Below are 18,044 nucleotides of genomic sequence, written 5' to 3'. Positions count from 1 at the left end.
GAGCGATGGTGGCAACCATCATAATCTGACTGAAAAACATTGACGATTGCGAACCATCATATTCCGATGGCCATCCCTAGTTGAGATGTACTCTTTGCCGTGTACTTGAGACTCACGTGTGAGGTGGGGCCCGTGGCGTACATACGTCCCAATCACTGCCCCCCTGCGTGCAGGTGACAGGTATACATGGAGGATTGTCATTGTTTGTCCTGGGAGTGTAGGTGAGAAGCGTCTTTCGTTGCTGTCCTGATAAGTAAACACCTCAGAGTCTGTCGCCAGCGTCCGGGCAGAGATCCTGTATCCTTGATGAATTTGTGTCACGCAGAAAACCCGCGGCCGAACAATGAGACGGGACAATTACTGGAGGCGAGCACTTCCCATCATGGCTGGGTGCAACTGTCAATAATGTGTTTGCACAGAAAGTTCTGACTGCCTCTACGGCACATCTTGCACACTGCAGAGCCTCCAACCGGGTGATTGCTCTGCAATTTCTGACCAATATCTGCTGGTTTCTCACGTACCTTAATGCGCCTTCTTCATCCGTTTTGAAATAATGGTCATGTAGCCTGGGGAATACAGTTATTTTATTCATCACCGAACCTGGAAATCGTAGGAGAAATAGACTCGCACACTCTGACGCTTCTCCCAGGCTGGCGGCAAGTAAATAAACTGCGTCCATTGCAATGTGAACGATAAGGCTGATTGGCTATTACAGCTTGTCCAATCAGAGTCATTGGCCGAAGTACAATGCAGATCGATGACTTGGAAACGTGTTCTCGTCTGTTATCTTGGGAGAAGCGTCAGGTGCGGCAGAGACGGCGATAATTACCTCCTGTGCTTAGGACTCCGCTCTGCAGCACTTCCGTAAATGGAATAGAGTTTTTTAAATGTTGTTCTAGCGCAGTAGTAATATTTTTGGGTGTGTTTTTAGCATTTCCGTGCATTGTATTCCGGGTGACGAGCTTCTTACTATCAGACAATGGGCCTAATGAGTTTGCGCTCTAATTGGGCTTAAATTACCCCAGGAAAGCTGCCCGAAAATATAAAGTATTTGTGCCCATATGCTGAGGTGTACACATCGCGAGGTAGCGGGTAAGTCGTCACCAGTAGTTATGCCAGGCACACGTCACATACACCTACCACCATGTTTTTAACCATATGTTAAAAAAACATTTGTCATTAATTATAAACACAACTTATCTAATGCAGCAGAAATATTGTATTTGTACCGTAGAGAAACAAAACAGAAAAGCTGCTAAACGCAAGGGCGGTATCCAATTAGCCCCGAAGTCCGCCTGACGCCAGCGCTTATCGAGGCTTTTTTTTCGGGACCTGATGTATCACGAAAAATAATCCATGATAAATGCTGTTTTTTCACCCCTGTGAATGGCCGTGGTCCGTAAGCTTATCGTGGATCCTGTGTGTTCTCGGGAGAAATATCCTATTATTTCGATCAAAATTATAGGATATGGTTAAATAAAACATTGGCGAAAAACAGGGATAATCAGCGAAAAATCCCTGTATTTCGCCGATAGCGGCTATACATTAGCGCCTGGACAGTGTACGGGGCTAATTGGATACCGCTCTAAGGGGCCCATATATCAAAATGTATTTGCGGTATAATCCCTGAAAACACCTGTTTTTGGGGGTTTACCTCAAATGTTAAGTATCCCCCGGATGTATGACGGAGGGACATATCTCCGATACCTGCTGTGAACCCGCCATTACCGCTGGCAGCCGCCTCCCCCTAAGGTTACTATGGGGGAAGCGATGCCGCCAAATTTACCAATATCTGGAATGCGATGTATTGTGGATTTTGGCCCGCGCAGCTAACGCTATCTGAAGATGATGTTGGCCGCTGTAGCCTATGGGCTACACCGCGCATAATTAGCCGGCGGAAGGATCCGCCGGAACCCTCCCTGACTATGGCGGATGTGCATGTGCAGTCACGGGACTGTGTATGTGCACCACCCCCTGCACTGGCCGGTAGCTCTCCGGAGACATCGCAGGGTCGGGATCCTTTTGGGGCCCATGTCCCGGATGATACTTCCGTCCGGTATGATCGCATTTTGCAATGCGACATGGACGTTACTGGCATGCCCTGATCACGTTGCAAAAGCGATCTTTGATAAATGGGGGCCTAAGTCACAAGCGGTTCGGCTATTTGCACCGCCTCTGACCACCTGGAGATATAATGGCTTTCTCTGCGTCTGTGTCCCGGTCTGCATCTGTTTATAGTTAAACAAACCTGCCCTTACGGTATTCGCGTACGTTAGAGTCCCCCTCCCTATCCCGTCGGCACAAGCAGGTGTAAGTGGCAGAATCGCGCATATCAGCATATGCGCATATACATGTGTGTTCTGTATGGGCATGAGAGCAGTCTCCGTGTGTCCGGGGTGTCCTGGCTAGAAATAAAAAAAAAAAAAAAAGCAAATTAGTCCTTATGGTTTTTTTTTTTTCTTTTTCCTTACATTTGTATATAAATGTTTATACCTTTCCTGTGATGTAGCTGGGTGTGGGGATAAACCTAACGGCACACAGCGCCATTACCCCTCTCTACGTACATGTATGGCTGGAACGGCCATCGGCAAGCCTGAGTGTGTACTTTATGAATGATGGCCTCTTATCTTAGAGGTTGTCTTTCACCAGAACTAATACAATAAAATAAGTCCGTCACCAAACCAACAAAAATATAAGCCGCATTAATCTCACTATAGTTCTTCTTTTCCTTACACTTTAGTGCCATCTACTGGTGTAAGCAAATATTACAGGTTGTGATTTTTCCTTAGCAGATGGATCGCTATACAGTAATACAGTATTAACTGCACAGGATCAGAATCATTTTCTGAACTTAACATCCTTAAGGGATATTTGGAGCTAAAAAAAAAAACCAGAGGTTGGTATGAAAAATCTTCTGACATGTTAATATTTGGAAGAGACGGTGGAGGTTACAGAGAGGGAGATAGGAAGAGACCGCGCCCTGCAGGCTGTGGGTATACGGCACCGTTACATAAATCCCTTTATTCCCAGGTACTGGCAGGAGAATAATTCATGTTATAGTGATTCTCCAACAGTGCACCATAGTGAGTGTGTCAGGGTGCCGCTATACTGTGCACCATAGTGAGTGTGTCAGGATGCCGCTATACTGTGCACCATAGTGAGTGTGTCAGGATGCCGCTATACTGTGCACCATAGTGAGTGTGTCAGGGTGCCGCTATACTGTGCGCCATAGTGAGTGTGTCAGGATGCCTCTATACTGTGCGCCATAGTGAGTGTGTCAGGATGCCGCTATACTGTGCGCCATAGTGAGTGTGTCAGGATGCCGCTATACTGTGCTCCATAGTGAGTGTGTCAGGATGCCGCTATACTGTGCACCATAGTGAGTGTGTCAGGATGCCTCTATACTGTGCACCATAGTGAGTGTGTCAGGATGCCGCTATACTGTGCACCATAGTGAGTGTGTCAGGATGCCGCTATACTGTGCACCATAGTGAGTGTGTCAGGATGCCGCTATACTGTGCACCATAGTGAGTGTGTCAGGATGCCGCTATACTGTGCACCATAGTGAGTGTGTCAGGATGCCGCTATACTGTGCACCATAGTGAGTGTGTCAGGATGCCGCTATACTGTGCACCATAGTGAGTGTGTCAGGATGCCGCTATACTGTGCACCATAGTGAGTGTGTCAGGATGCTGCTATACTGTGCGCCATAGTGAGTGTGTCAGGATGCCTCTATACTGTGCGCCATAGTGAGTGTGTCAGGATGCCTCTATACTGTGCACCATAGTGAGTGTGTCAGGATGCCTCTATACTGTGCACCATAGTGAGTGTGTCAGGATGCCTCTATACTGTGCGCCATAGTGAGTGTCAGGATGCCACTATACTGTGCACCATAGTGAGTGTGTCAGGATGCCACTATACTGTGCACCATAGTGAGTGTGTCAGGATGCCTCTATACTGTGCACCATAGTGAGTGTGTCAGGATGCCTCTATACTGTGCACCATAGTGAGTGTGTCAGGATGCCTCTATACTGTGCACCATAGTGAGTGTGTCAGGGTGCCTCTATACTGTGCGCCATAGTGAGTGTGTCAGGATGCCTCTATACTGTGCGCCATAGTGAGTGTGTCAGGATGCCTCTATACTGTGCACCATAGTGAGTGTCAGGATGCCTCTATACTGTGCACCATAGTGAGTGTGTCAGGATGCCGCTATACTGTGCACCATAGTGAGTGTGTCAGAACTCCTCTATACTGTGCACCATAGTGAGTGTGTCAGGATGCCGCTATACCGTGCACCATAGTGAGTGTGTCAGGGTGCCTCTATACTGTGCACCATAGTGAGTGTGTCAGGGTGCCTCTATACTGTGCGCCATAGTGAGTGTGTCAGGATGCCTCTATACTGTGCGCCATAGTGAGTGTGTCAGGATGCCTCTATACTGTGCACCATAGTGAGTGTCAGGATGCCTCTATACTGTGCACCATAGTGAGTGTGTCAGGATGCCTCTATACTGTGCACCATAGTGAGTGTGTCAGGATGCCTCTATACTGTGCACCATAGTGAGTGTCAGGATGCCTCTATACTGTGCACCATAGTGAGTGTGTCAGGATGCCTCTATACTGTGCACCATAGTGAGTGTGTCCGGGTGCCTCTATACTGTGCACCATAGTGAGTGTGTCAGGGTGCCTCTATACTTTGCACCATAGTGAGTGTCAGGATGCCTCTATACTGTGCACCATAGTGAGTGTGTCAGGGTGCCTCTATACTGTGCACCATAGTGAGTGTGTCAGGGTGCCTCTATACTGTGCACCATAGTGAGTGTGTCAGGGTGCCTCTATACTGTGCACCATAGTGAGTGTGTCAGGGTGCCTCTATACTGTGCACCATAGTGAGTGTGTCAGGGTGCCTCTATACTGTGCGCCATAGTGAGTGTGTCAGGATGCCTCTATACTGTGCACCATAGTGAGTGTGTCAGGATGCCTCTATACTGTGCACCATAGTGAGTGTCAGGATGCCTCTATACTGTGCACCATAGTGAGTGTGTCAGGATGCCTCTATACTGTGCACCATAGTGAGTGTGTCAGGATGCCTCTATACTGTGCACCATAGTGAGTGTCAGGATGCCTCTATACTGTGCACCATAGTGAGTGTGTCAGGATGCCTCTATACTGTGCACCATAGTGAGTGTGTCCGGGTGCCTCTATACTGTGCACCATAGTGAGTGTGTCAGGGTGCCTCTATACTTTGCACCATAGTGAGTGTCAGGATGCCTCTATACTGTGCACCATAGTGAGTGTGTCAGGGTGCCTCTATACTGTGCACCATAGTGAGTGTGTCAGGGTGCCTCTATACTGTGCACCATAGTGAGTGTGTCAGGGTGCCTCTATACTGTGCACCATAGTGAGTGTGTCAGGGTGCCTCTATACTGTGCACCATAGTGAGTGTGTCAGGGTGCCTCTATACTATGCACCATAGTGAGTGTCAGGGTGCCTCTATACTGTGCACCATAGTGAGTGTGTCAGGGTGCCTCTATACTGTGCACCATAGTGAGTGTGTCAGGGTGCCTCTATACTATGCACCATAGTGAGTGTCAGGATGCCTCTATACTGTGCACCATAGTGAGTGTCAGGATGCCTCTATGAGGACTGTTTATGAATATAAGGGCTAATACAGTGCAGTACAATGACATAATTGAACTTAGGACCTGATTCAGTAAGGAACGCAACTGCGATTACGCACGCAATCGGCTGATTATTACAGTCTGCGCATGCGCAAACACTCCACTGCGATCTCAGTGACTACGCAGACCCATCGTCGAGTGATTGACCGGAAGTACTGTTTGGGGGTGGTTGGTGAAACACTGGCGTGTCAGTGCGTGTGAACGCCATTACAGGAGAGTTAATAAACTAGACACTGTGACGCCGTGCACAGCTTGGGCTTTCACTGCGTGTGACGAGGTTATCATCTCCCGAATAAGCTCCGAGCTCGTGCAAGTCTGCGTGAGGCTGCGATGGTAAATGATGTTACCGATTGTTTCGCAGTCTTGCTAAGTACTACAGATATGTGTAGGGTAAAGGGGGTGTCCTAATGTTTGGCTATGACGGCGTTGCGATTGCATATCTTCGCAGCGGGACTGCGTGCGTAATCAGGCCCATAGGCTTTGAGAACCAGTTTGACCGTAAATATAAAATATTATACAGTGTATCTTGAAAATAAAGCACAAATTGTTCTTATCCTGCTGAGGAGAGAGAGCCAACGCTTATCATGTAATGTTATTTCCTGCAATGATGTATCGCGTACTGATAATAAAGCCGTTGGCAGTCTGTATACAGGTCATAGAGCTGTGCGGTACCTGTAATATCCTTATAGCCCCGGATACTATATACATTGGTGAGAACCATCTCAGCAGCAGTGTACACGGCTCCGCGCAGGATAAAGTCAGAGCTCATTATCATTCTCTGTATATTATGGTATAGTCTGTACTAGGATCACTTATTCGCGCGCCCGGATTCTGTTTTCATTAACTCGGCAGCGCAGATATCTAACGAATGGGCAGGTGAGCGTCGAGCGCTTCCCCATCAGCTTTAAAACCCAGTTCTCAGGGAACTTCTTCCACCATGTCGTGCTGGGGATTCACTGCAATGGGCGCTACGGGACGCTGGGCATGAGCCGGCGGTCAGATCTCATGGACAAGCCGATGACCTTTCGGACTCTTAGCGAGCTCATCTTTGACTTTGAAGACTCGTACAAAAAGTATTCGCACACGGTGAAGAAAGTCAAAATTGGTTTGTACGTGCCCCACGACCCGCACACTTTCCAGCCAATCGAGTGGCGGTATCTGGTCATCAACATGGGGAAGATGGTCCGAGCCGACATCAAGAAGGAGCTGGAGAAACACGCGCGGGACATGAGGATGAAGGTAAAGGGGGGAGCGATGTGTCTCTGCATAAACTGCGCAGGGTGGTATGTTCCGCGGTTATGAGGCCGTAGGTTATACGATGTACATGCTTGTTGTGGCGCAAGATGGTTGACGTTTAAAAGATTGATAGTGAAAAGGTCCACAGTCAATAGGTCGACACCAGATGGTGGACAGGGATAAAAGGTTGACAGGTTCAAATAGCCGACACAAAATTATTATTTTTTTTAATTATTATTTACCCTCCCCCTAATGCCTACCACTAACCGTCCCCTACGGCAGCCTAACCAGGACACTCCCCCAACTGCCTACCACTAACCGTCCCCTACGGAAGCCTAACCAGGACACTCCCCCAAGTGCCTACCACTAACCGTCCCCTACGGCAGCCTAACCAGGACACTCCCCCAAGTGCCTGCCACTAACCGTCTCCTACGGCAGCCTAACCAGGACACTCCCCCAAGTGCCTACCACTAACCATCTCCTACGGCAGCATAACCAGGACACTCCCCCAAGTGCCTACCACTAACCGTCTCCTACGGCAGCCTAACCAGGACACTCCCCCAAGTGCCTACCACTAACCATCTCCTACGGCAGCATAACCAGGACACTCCCCCAAGTGCCTACCACTAACCATCTCCTACGGCAGCCTAACCAGGACACTCCGCCAAGTGCCTACCACTAACCGTCCCCTACGCAGCCTAACCAGGACACTCCCCCAAGTGCCTACCACTAACCGTCCCCTACGGCAGCCTAACCAGGACACACCCCCAACTGCCTACCACTAACCGTCCCCTACGGCAGCCTAACCAGGACACTCCTCCAAGTGCCTACCACTAACCGTCTCCTACGGCAGCCTAACCAGGACACTCCCCCAAGTGCCTACCACTAACCGTCCCCTACGGCAGCCTAACCAGGACACTCCCCCAAGTGCCTACCACTAACCGTCCCCTACGGCAGCCTAACCAGGACACTCCCCCTAATGCCTACCACTAACCGTCTCCTACGGCAGCCTAACCAGGACACTCCGCCAAGTGCCTACCACTAACCGTCCCCTACGGCAGCCTAAACAGGACACTCCCCCAAGTGCCTACCACTAACCGTCCCCTACGGCAGCCTAACCAGGACACTCCCCCAAGTGCCTGCCACTAACCGTCCCCTACGGCAGCCTAACCAGGACACTCCTCCAAGTGCCTGCCACTAACCGTCTCCTACGGCAGCCTAACCAGGACACTCCCCCAAGAGCCTACCACTAATCGTCTCCTACGGCAGCCTAACTAGGACACTCCCCCAACTGCCTACCACTAACCGTCCCCTACGACAGCCTAACCAGGACACTTCCCCAAATGCCTACCACTAACCGTCTCCTACGGCAGGCTAACCAGGACACTCCCCCAAGTGCCTACCACTAACCGTCTCCTACGGCAGCCTAACCAGGACACTCCCCCAAGTGCCTACCACTAACCGTCCCCTACGGCAGCCTAACCAGGACACTCCCCCAACTGCCTACCACTAACCGTCCCCTACTGCAGCCTAACAGGACACTCCCCCAAGTGCCTACCACTAACCGTCTCATACGGCAGCCTAACCAGGACACTCCCCCTAGTGCCTACCACTAACCGTCTCCTACGGCAGCCTAACCAGGACACTCCCCCTAGTGCCTACCACTAACCGTCCCCTACGGCAGCCTAACCAGGACACTCCCCCAACTGCCTACCACTAACCGTCCCCTACTGCAGCCTAACCAGGACACTCCCCCAAGTGCCTACCACTAACCGTCCCCTACGGCAGCCTAACCAGGACACTCCCCCAAGTGCCTACCACTAACCGTCCCCTACTGCAGCCTAACCAGGACACTCCCCCAAGTGCCTACCACTAACCGTCCCCTACGGCAGCCTAACCAGGACACTCCCCCTAATGCCTACCACTAACCGTCTCCTATGGCAGCCTAACCAGGACACTCCCCCTAATGCCTACCACTAACCGTCTCCTACGGCAGTCTAACCAGGACACTCCCCCTAATGCCTACCACTAATCGTCCCCTACGGCAGCCTAACCAGTACACTCTCCCAAGTGCCTACCACTAACCGTCCCCTACGGCAGCCTAACCAGGACACTTCCCCAAGTGCCTACCACTAACCGTCTCCTATGGCAGCCTAACCAGGACACTCCCCCTAATGCCTACCACTAACCGTCTCCTATGGCAGCCTAACCAGGACACTCCACCTAATGCCTACCACTAACCGTCCCCTACGGCAGCCTAACCAGGACACTCCCCCCAAGTGCCTACCACTAACCGTCTCCTATGGCAGCCTAACCAGGACACTCCCCCAACTGCCTACCACTAACCGTCTCCTACGGCAGCATAACTAGGAAACTCCCCCAAGTGCCTACCACTAACCGTCCCCTACTGCAGCCTAACAGGACACTCCCCCAAGTGTCTACCACTAACCGTCCCCTACGGCAGCCTAACCAGGACACTCCCCCAACTGCCTACCACTAACCGTCCCCTACTGCAGCCTAACAGGACACTCCCCCAAGTGCCTACCACTAACCGTCTCCTACGGCAGCCTAACTAGGACACTCCCCCAAGTGCCTACCACTAACCGTCTCCTACGGCAGCCTAATCAGGACACTCCCCCAAGTGCCTACCACTAACCGTCCCCTACGGCAGCCTAACCAGGACACTCCCCCAAGTGCCTACCACTAACCGTCCCCTACGGCAGCCTAACCAGGACACTCCCCCAAGTGCCTACCACTAACCGTCCCCTACGGCAGCCTAACCAGGACACTCCCCCAAGTGCCTACCTCTAACCGTCTCCTACGGCAGCCTAACCAGGACACTCCCCCTAGTGCCTACCACTAACCGTCCCCTACGGCAGCCTAACCAGGACACTCCCCCAACTGCCTACCACTAACCGTCCACTACTGCAGCCTAACCAGGACACTCCCCCAACTGCCTACCACTAACCGTCCCCTACGGCAGCCTAACCAGGACACTCCCCCAAGTGCCTACCACTAACCGTCCCCTACTGCAGCCTAACCAGGACACTCCCCCAAGTGCCTACCACTAACCGTCCCCTACGGCAGCCTAACCAGGACACTCCCCCTAATGCCTACCACTAACCATCTCCTATGGCAGCCTAACCAGGACACTCCCCCTAATGCCTACCACTAACCGTCTCCTACGGCAGCCTAACCAGGACACTCCCCCTAATGCCTACCACTAATCGTCCCCTACGGCAGCCTAACCAGTACACTCCCCCAAGTGCCTACCACTAACCGTCCCCTACGGCAGCCTAACCAGGACACTTCCCCAAGTGCCTACCACTAACCGTCTCCTATGGCAGCCTAACCAGGACACTCCACCAAGTGCCTACCACTAACCGTCTCCTACGGCAGCCTAACTAGGACACTCACCCAAGTGCCTACCACTAACCGTCTCCTACGGCAGCCTAACCAGGACACTCCCCCAAGTGCCTACCACTAACCGTCCCCTATGGCAGCCTAACCAGGACACTCCCCCTAGTGCCTACCACTAACCGTCTCCTACGGCAGCCTAACTAGGACACTCCCCCAAGTGCCTACCACTAACCGTCTCCTACGGCAGCCTAACCAGGACACTCCCCCTAGTGCCTACCACTAACCGTCTCCTACGGCAGCCTAACCAGGACACTCCCCCTAGTGCCTACCACTAACCGTCCCCTACGGCAGCCTAACCAGGACACTCCCCCAACTGCCTACCACTAACCGTCCCCTACTGCAGCCTAACCAGGACACTCCCCCAAGTGCCTACCACTAACCGTCCCCTACGGCAGCCTAACCAGGACACTCCCCCAAGTGCCTACCACTAACCGTCCCCTACTGCAGCCTAACCAGGACACTCCCCCAAGTGCCTACCACTAACCGTCCCCTACGGCAGCCTAACCAGGACACTCCCCCTAATGCCTACCACTAACCGTCTCCTATGGCAGCCTAACCAGGACACTCCCCCTAATGCCTACCACTAACCGTCTCCTACGGCAGCCTAACCAGGACACTCCCCCTAATGCCTACCACTAATCGTCCCCTATGGCAGCCTAACCAGTACACTCCCCCAAGTGCCTACCACTAACCGTCCCCTACGGCAGCCTAACCAGGACACTTCCCCAAGTGCCTACCACTAACCGTCTCCTATGGCAGCCTAACCAGGACACTCCCCCTAATGCCTACCACTAACCGTCTCCTATGGCAGCCTAACCAGGACACTCCCCCTAATGCCTACCACTAACCGTCCCCTACGGCAGCCTAACCAGTACACTCCCCCCAAGTGCCTACCACTAACCGTCTCCTATGGCAGCCTAACCAGGACACTCCCCCAACTGCCTACCACTAACCGTCTCCTACGGCAGCATAACTAGGACACTCCCCCAAGTGCCTACCACTAACCGTCCCCTACTGCAGCCTAACAGGACACTCCCCCAAGTGCCTACCACTAACCGTCCCCTACGGCAGCCTAACCAGGACACTCCCCCAACTGTCTACCACTAACCGTCCCCTACTGCAGCCTAACAGGACACTCCCCCAAGTGCCTACCACTAACCGTCTCCTACGGCAGCCTAACCAGGACACTCCCCCTAATGCCTACCACTAATCGTCCCCTACGGCAGCCTAACCAGTACACTCCCCCAAGTGCCTACCACTAACCGTCCCCTACGGCAGCCTAACCAGGACACTTCCCCAAGTGCCTACCACTAACCGTCTCCTATGGCAGCCTAACCAGGACACTCCACCAAGTGCCTACCACTAACCGTCTCCTACGGCAGCCTAACTAGGACACTCACCCAAGTGCCTACCACTAACCGTCTCCTACGGCAGCCTAACTAGGACACTCCCCCAAGTGCCTACCACTAACCGTCTCCTACGGCAGCCTAACCAGGACACTCCCCCTAGTGCCTACCACTAACCGTCTCCTACGGCAGCCTAACCAGGACACTCCCCCTAGTGCCTACCACTAACCGTCCCCTACGGCAGCCTAACCAGGACACTCCCCCAACTGCCTACCACTAACCGTCCCCTACTGCAGCCTAACCAGGACACTCCCCCAAGTGCCTACCACTAACCGTCCCCTACGGCAGCCTAACCAGGACACTCCCCCAAGTGCCTACCACTAACCGTCCCCTACTGCAGCCTAACCAGGACACTCCCCCAAGTGCCTACCACTAACCGTCCCCTACGGCAGCCTAACCAGGACACTCCCCCTAATGCCTACCACTAACCGTCTCCTATGGCAGCCTAACCAGGACACTCCCCCTAATGCCTACCACTAACCGTCTCCTACGGCAGCCTAACCAGGACACTCCCCCTAATGCCTACCACTAATCGTCCCCTATGGCAGCCTAACCAGTACACTCCCCCAAGTGCCTACCACTAACCGTCCCCTACGGCAGCCTAACCAGGACACTTCCCCAAGTGCCTACCACTAACCGTCTCCTATGGCAGCCTAACCAGGACACTCCCCCTAATGCCTACCACTAACCGTCTCCTATGGCAGCCTAACCAGGACACTCCCCCTAATGCCTACCACTAACCGTCCCCTACGGCAGCCTAACCAGTACACTCCCCCCAAGTGCCTACCACTAACCGTCTCCTATGGCAGCCTAACCAGGACACTCCCCCAACTGCCTACCACTAACCGTCTCCTACGGCAGCATAACTAGGACACTCCCCCAAGTGCCTACCACTAACCGTCCCCTACTGCAGCCTAACAGGACACTCCCCCAAGTGCCTACCACTAACCGTCCCCTACGGCAGCCTAACCAGGACACTCCCCCAACTGTCTACCACTAACCGTCCCCTACTGCAGCCTAACAGGACACTCCCCCAAGTGCCTACCACTAACCGTCTCCTACGGCAGCCTAACCAGGACACTCCCCCTAATGCCTACCACTAACCGTCCCCTACGGCAGCCTAACCAGGACACTCCCCCCAAGTGCCTACCACTAACCGTCCCCTACTGCAGCCTAACAGGACACCCCCAAGTGCCTACCACTAACCGTCTCCTACTGCAGCCTAACAGGACACTCCCCCAAGTGCCTACCACTAACCGTCTCCTACGGCAGCCTAACTAGGACACTCCCCCTAGTGCCTACCACTAACCGTCTCCTACGGCAGCCTAATCAGGACACTCCCCCTAGTGCCTACCACTAACCGTCCCCTACTGCAGCCTAACCAGGACACTTCCCCAAGTGCCTACCACTAACCGTCTCCTATGGCAGCCTAACCAGGACACTCCCCCAAGTGCCTACCACTAACCGTCCCCTACGGCAGCCTAACCAGGACACTCCCCCAAGTGCCTACCACTAACCGTCCCCTACTGCAGCCTAACCAGGACACTCCCCCAAGTACCTACCACTAACCGTCCCCTACTGCAGCCTAACCAGGACACTCCCCCAAGTGCCTACCACTAACCGTCCCCTACTGCAGCCTAACCAGGACTCTCCCCAAAGTGCCTACCACTAACCGTCCCCTGCTGCAGCCTAACCAGGACACTCCCCAAAGTGCCTACCACTAACCGTCCCCTGCTGCAGCCTAACCAGGACACTTCCCCAAGTGCCTACCACTAACCGTCCCCTACTGCAGCCTAACCAGGACACTTCCCCAAGTGCCTACCACTAACCGTCTCCTACTGCAGCCTAACCAGGACACCCCCCCAAGTGCCTACCACTAACCGTCTCCTACGGCAGCCTAACCAGGACACTCCCCCAAGTGCCTACCACTAACCGTCCCCTACTGCAGCCTAACCAGGACACTCCCCCAAGTGCATACCACTAACCGTCCCCTACAGCAGCCTAACAGGACACTCCCCCAAGTGCCTACCACTAACCGTCCCCTACTGCAGCCTAACCAGGACACTTCCCCAAGTGCCTACCACTAACCGTCCCCTACTGCAGCCTAACCAGGACACTCCCCCAAGTGCCTACCACTAACCGTCCCCTACTGCAGCCTAACCAGGACACTCCCCCAAGTGCCTACCAGTAACCGTCCCCTACTGCAGCCTAACCAGGACATTCCCCCAAGTGCCTACCACTAACCGTCCCCTACGGCAGCCTAACCAGTACACTCCCCCAAGTACCTACCACTAACCGTCCCCTACTGCAGCCTAACCAGGACACTCCCCCAAGTGCCTACCACTAACCGTCCCCTACTGCAGCCTAACCAGGACACTCCCCCAAGTGCCTACCACTAACCGTCCCCTACTGCAGCCTAACCAGGACACTCCCCAAAGTGCCTACCACTAACCGTCCCCTACGGCAGCCTAACAAGGACACTCCCCCAAGTGCCTACCACTAACCGTCCCCTACTGCAGCCTAACCAGGACACTCCCCCAAGTGCCTACCAGTAACCGTCCCATACTGCAGCCTAACCAGGACATTCCCCCAAGTGCCTACCACTAACCGTCCCCTACGGCAGCCTAACCAGTACACTCCCCCAAGTACCTACCACTAACCGTCCCCTACTGCAGCCTAACCAGGACACTCCCCCAAGTGCCTAACCCTTAAAATCTTGAAAAAACTTAAATCTGTGTCGACCATTTGAATCTGGTGACCTCGAGCACTGTCGAACTTTTTTGTCAGTAGGTCTTTTGTATTTGTTGTCCCCATCGGCCTATTGCATATAAGCACAGCTGCTTATACCCCGGAACTATGAGTATATTAGTATTATAGCTGCTTATAGCCGGAACTATGAGTATATTAGTGTCATAGCTGCTTATAGCCCGGAACTATGAGTATATTAGTATCATAGCTGCTTATAGCCCGGAACTATGAGTATATCAGTATCATAGCTGCTTATTGCCCGGAACTATGAGTATATTAGTATTATAGCTGCTTATAGCCCGGAACTATGAGTATATCAGTATCATAGCTGCTTATAGCCCGGAACTATGAGTATATCAGTATCATAGCTGCTTATAGCCCGGAACTATGAGTATATCAGTATCATAGCTGCTTATAGCATGGAACTATGAGTATATTAGTATCATAGCTGCTTATAGCATGGAACTATGAGTATATCAGTATTATAGCTGCTTATAGCCCGGAACTATGAGTATATTAGTATCATAGCTGCTTATAGCCCGGAACTATGAGTATATTAGTATCATAGCTGCTTATAGCCCGGAACTATGAGTATATTAGTATCATAGCTGCTTATAGCCCGGACTATGAGTATATTAGTATCATAGCTGCTTATAGCCCGGAACTATGAGTATATTAGTATCATAGCTGCTTATAGCCCGGAACTATGAGTATATTAGTATCATAGCTGCTTATAGCCCGGAACTATGAGTATATTAGTATCATAGCTGCTTATAGCCGGAACTATGAGTATATTAGTATCATAGCTGCTTATAGTCCGGAACTATGAGTATATTAGTATCATAGCTGCTTATAGCATGGAACTATGAGTATATCAGTATCATAGCTGCTTATAGCCCGGAACTATGAGTATATTAGTATTATAGCTGCTTATAGCCCGGAACTATGAGTATATTAGTATCATAGCTGCTTATAGCCCGGAACTATGAGTATATTAGTATCATAGCTGCTTATAGCCCGGAACTATGAGTATATTAGTGTCATAGCTGCTTATAGCCCGGAACTATGAGTATATCAGTATTATAGCTGCTTATAGCCCGGAACTATGAGTATATTAGTATCATAGCTGCTTATAGCCCAGAACTATGAGTATATCAGTATCATAGCTGCTTATAGCCCGGAACTATGAGTATATTAGTATCATAGCTGCTTATAGCCCGGAACTATGAGTATATTAGTATCATAGCTGCTTATAGCCCGGAACTATGAGTATATTAGTATCATAGCTGCTTTTAGCCCGGAACTATGAGTATATCAGTATCATAGCTGCTTATAGCCCGGAACTATGAGTATATTAGTATCATAGCTGCTTATAGCCCGGAACTATGAGTATATTAGTATCATAGCTGCTTATAGCATGGAACTATGAGTATATTAGTATTATAGCTGCTTATAGCCCGGAACTATGAGTATATCAGTATCATAGCTGCTTATAGCCCGGAACTATGAGTATATTAGTATCATAGCTGCTTATAGCCCGGAACTATGAGTATATCAGTATCATAGCTGCTTATAGCCAGGAACTATGAGTATATCAGTATCATAGCTGCTTATAGCCCGGAACTATGAGTATATCAGTATCATAGCTGCTTATAGCCCGGAACTATGAGTATATTAGTATCATAGCTGCTTATAGCATGGAACTATGAGTATATTAGTATTATAGCTGCTTATAGCCCGGAACTATGAGTATATCAGTATCATAGCTGCTTATAGCCCGTAACTATGAGTATATTAGTATCATAGCTGCTTATAGCATGGAACTATGAGTATATTAGTATTATAGCTGCTTATAGCCCGGAACTATGAGTATATCAGTATCATAGCTGCTTTTAGCCCGGAACTATGAGTATATTAGTATCATAGCTGCTTATAGCATGGAACTATGAGTATATTAGTATCATAGCTGCTTATAGCCCGGAACTATGAGTATATCAGTATCATAGCTGCTTATAGCCCGGAACTATGAGTATATTAGTATCATAGCTGCTTATAGCCCGGAACTATGAGTATATTAGTATCATAGCTGCTTATAGCCCGGAACTATGAGTATATCAGTATCATAGCTGCTTATAGCCCGGAACTATGAGTATATTAGTATTATAGCTGCTTATAGCCCGGAACTATGAGTATATCAGTATCATAGCTGCTTATAGCCCGGAACTATGAGTATATTAGTATCATAGCTGCTTATAGCCCGGAACTATGAGTATATTAGTTTCATAGCTGCTTATAGCATGAAACTATGAGTATATCAGTATCATAGCTGCTTATAGCCCGGAACTATGAGTATATTAGTTTCATAGCTGCTTATAGCCCGGAACTATGAGTATATTAGTATCATAGCTGCTTATAGCCCGGAACTATGAGTATATCAGTATCATAGCTGCTTATAGCCCGGAACTATGAGTATATTAGTTTCATAGCTGCTTATAGCATGGAACTATGAGTATATCAGTATCATAGCTGCTTATAGCCCGGAACTATGAGTATATTAGTTTCATAGCTGCTTATAGCCCGGAACTATGAGTATATTAGTATCATAGCTGCTTATAGCCCGGAACTATGAGTATATCAGTATCATAGCTGCTTATAGCCCGGAACTATGAGTATATTAGTATCATAACTGCTTATAGCATGGAACTATGAGTATATTAGTATCATAGCTGCTTATAGCATGGAACTATGAGTTTATTAGTATCATAGCTGCTTATAGCATGGAACTATGAGTATATCAGTATCATAGCTGCTTATAGCCCGGAACTATGAGTATATCAGTATCATAGCTGCTTATAGCCCGGAACTATGAGTATATTAGTATCATAGCTGCTTATAGCCCGGAACTATGAGTATATTAGTATCATAGCTGCTTATAGCCCGGAACTATGAGTATATTAGTATCATAGCTGCTTATAGCCCAGAACTATGAGTATATCAGTATCATAGCTGCTTATAGCCCGGAACTATGAGTATATTAGTATCATAGCTGCTTATAGCCCGGAACTATGAGTATATCAGTATCATAGCTGCTTATAGCCCGGAACTATGAGTATATTAGTATCATAGCTGCTTATAGCCCGGAACTATGAGTATATTAGTATCATAGCTGCTTATAGCATGGAACTATGAGTATATCAGTATCATAGCTGCTTATAGCCCGGAACTATGAGTATATCAGTATCATAGCTGCTTATAGCCCGGAACTATGAGTATATTAGTATCATAGCTGCTTATAGCCCGGAACTATGAGTATATTAGTATCATAGCTGCTTATAGCATGGAACTATGAGTATATCAGTATCATAGCTGCTTATAGCCCGGAACTATGAGTATATCAGTATCATAGCTGCTTATATAGCCCGGAACTATGAGTATATTAGTATCACAGCTGCTTATAGCCCAGAACTATGAGTATATCAGTATCATAGCTGCTTATAGCCCGGAACTATGAGTATATCAGTATTATAGCTGCTTATAGCCCGGAACTATGAGTATA

The 18,044-nt window shown here is 50.2% G+C and overlaps 1 protein-coding gene across 1 annotated transcript in view; it reads left to right on the top strand.

The window, feature by feature from the left end:
* The window catches only part of VASH2 (vasohibin 2), an 88,255-nt gene that overhangs the window by 50,977 nt on the left and 19,234 nt on the right, over positions 1-18,044 (top strand). Inside the window, exon 6 of the mRNA XM_088458851.1 lies at positions 6,536-6,917. Coding sequence (XP_088314977.1) covers positions 6,536-6,917 — 382 coding nt within the window. The remainder of the gene's footprint in view (positions 1-6,535; positions 6,918-18,044) is intronic.

Source organism: Taudactylus pleione, unplaced genomic scaffold (genome assembly GCF_031769625.1).
Source record: "Taudactylus pleione unplaced genomic scaffold, aTauple2 ptg000860l, whole genome shotgun sequence".
Classification (NCBI taxonomy): Eukaryota; Metazoa; Chordata; class Amphibia; order Anura; family Myobatrachidae; genus Taudactylus; species Taudactylus pleione.
This window is presented reverse-complemented; position numbering and strand designations above follow the sequence as displayed.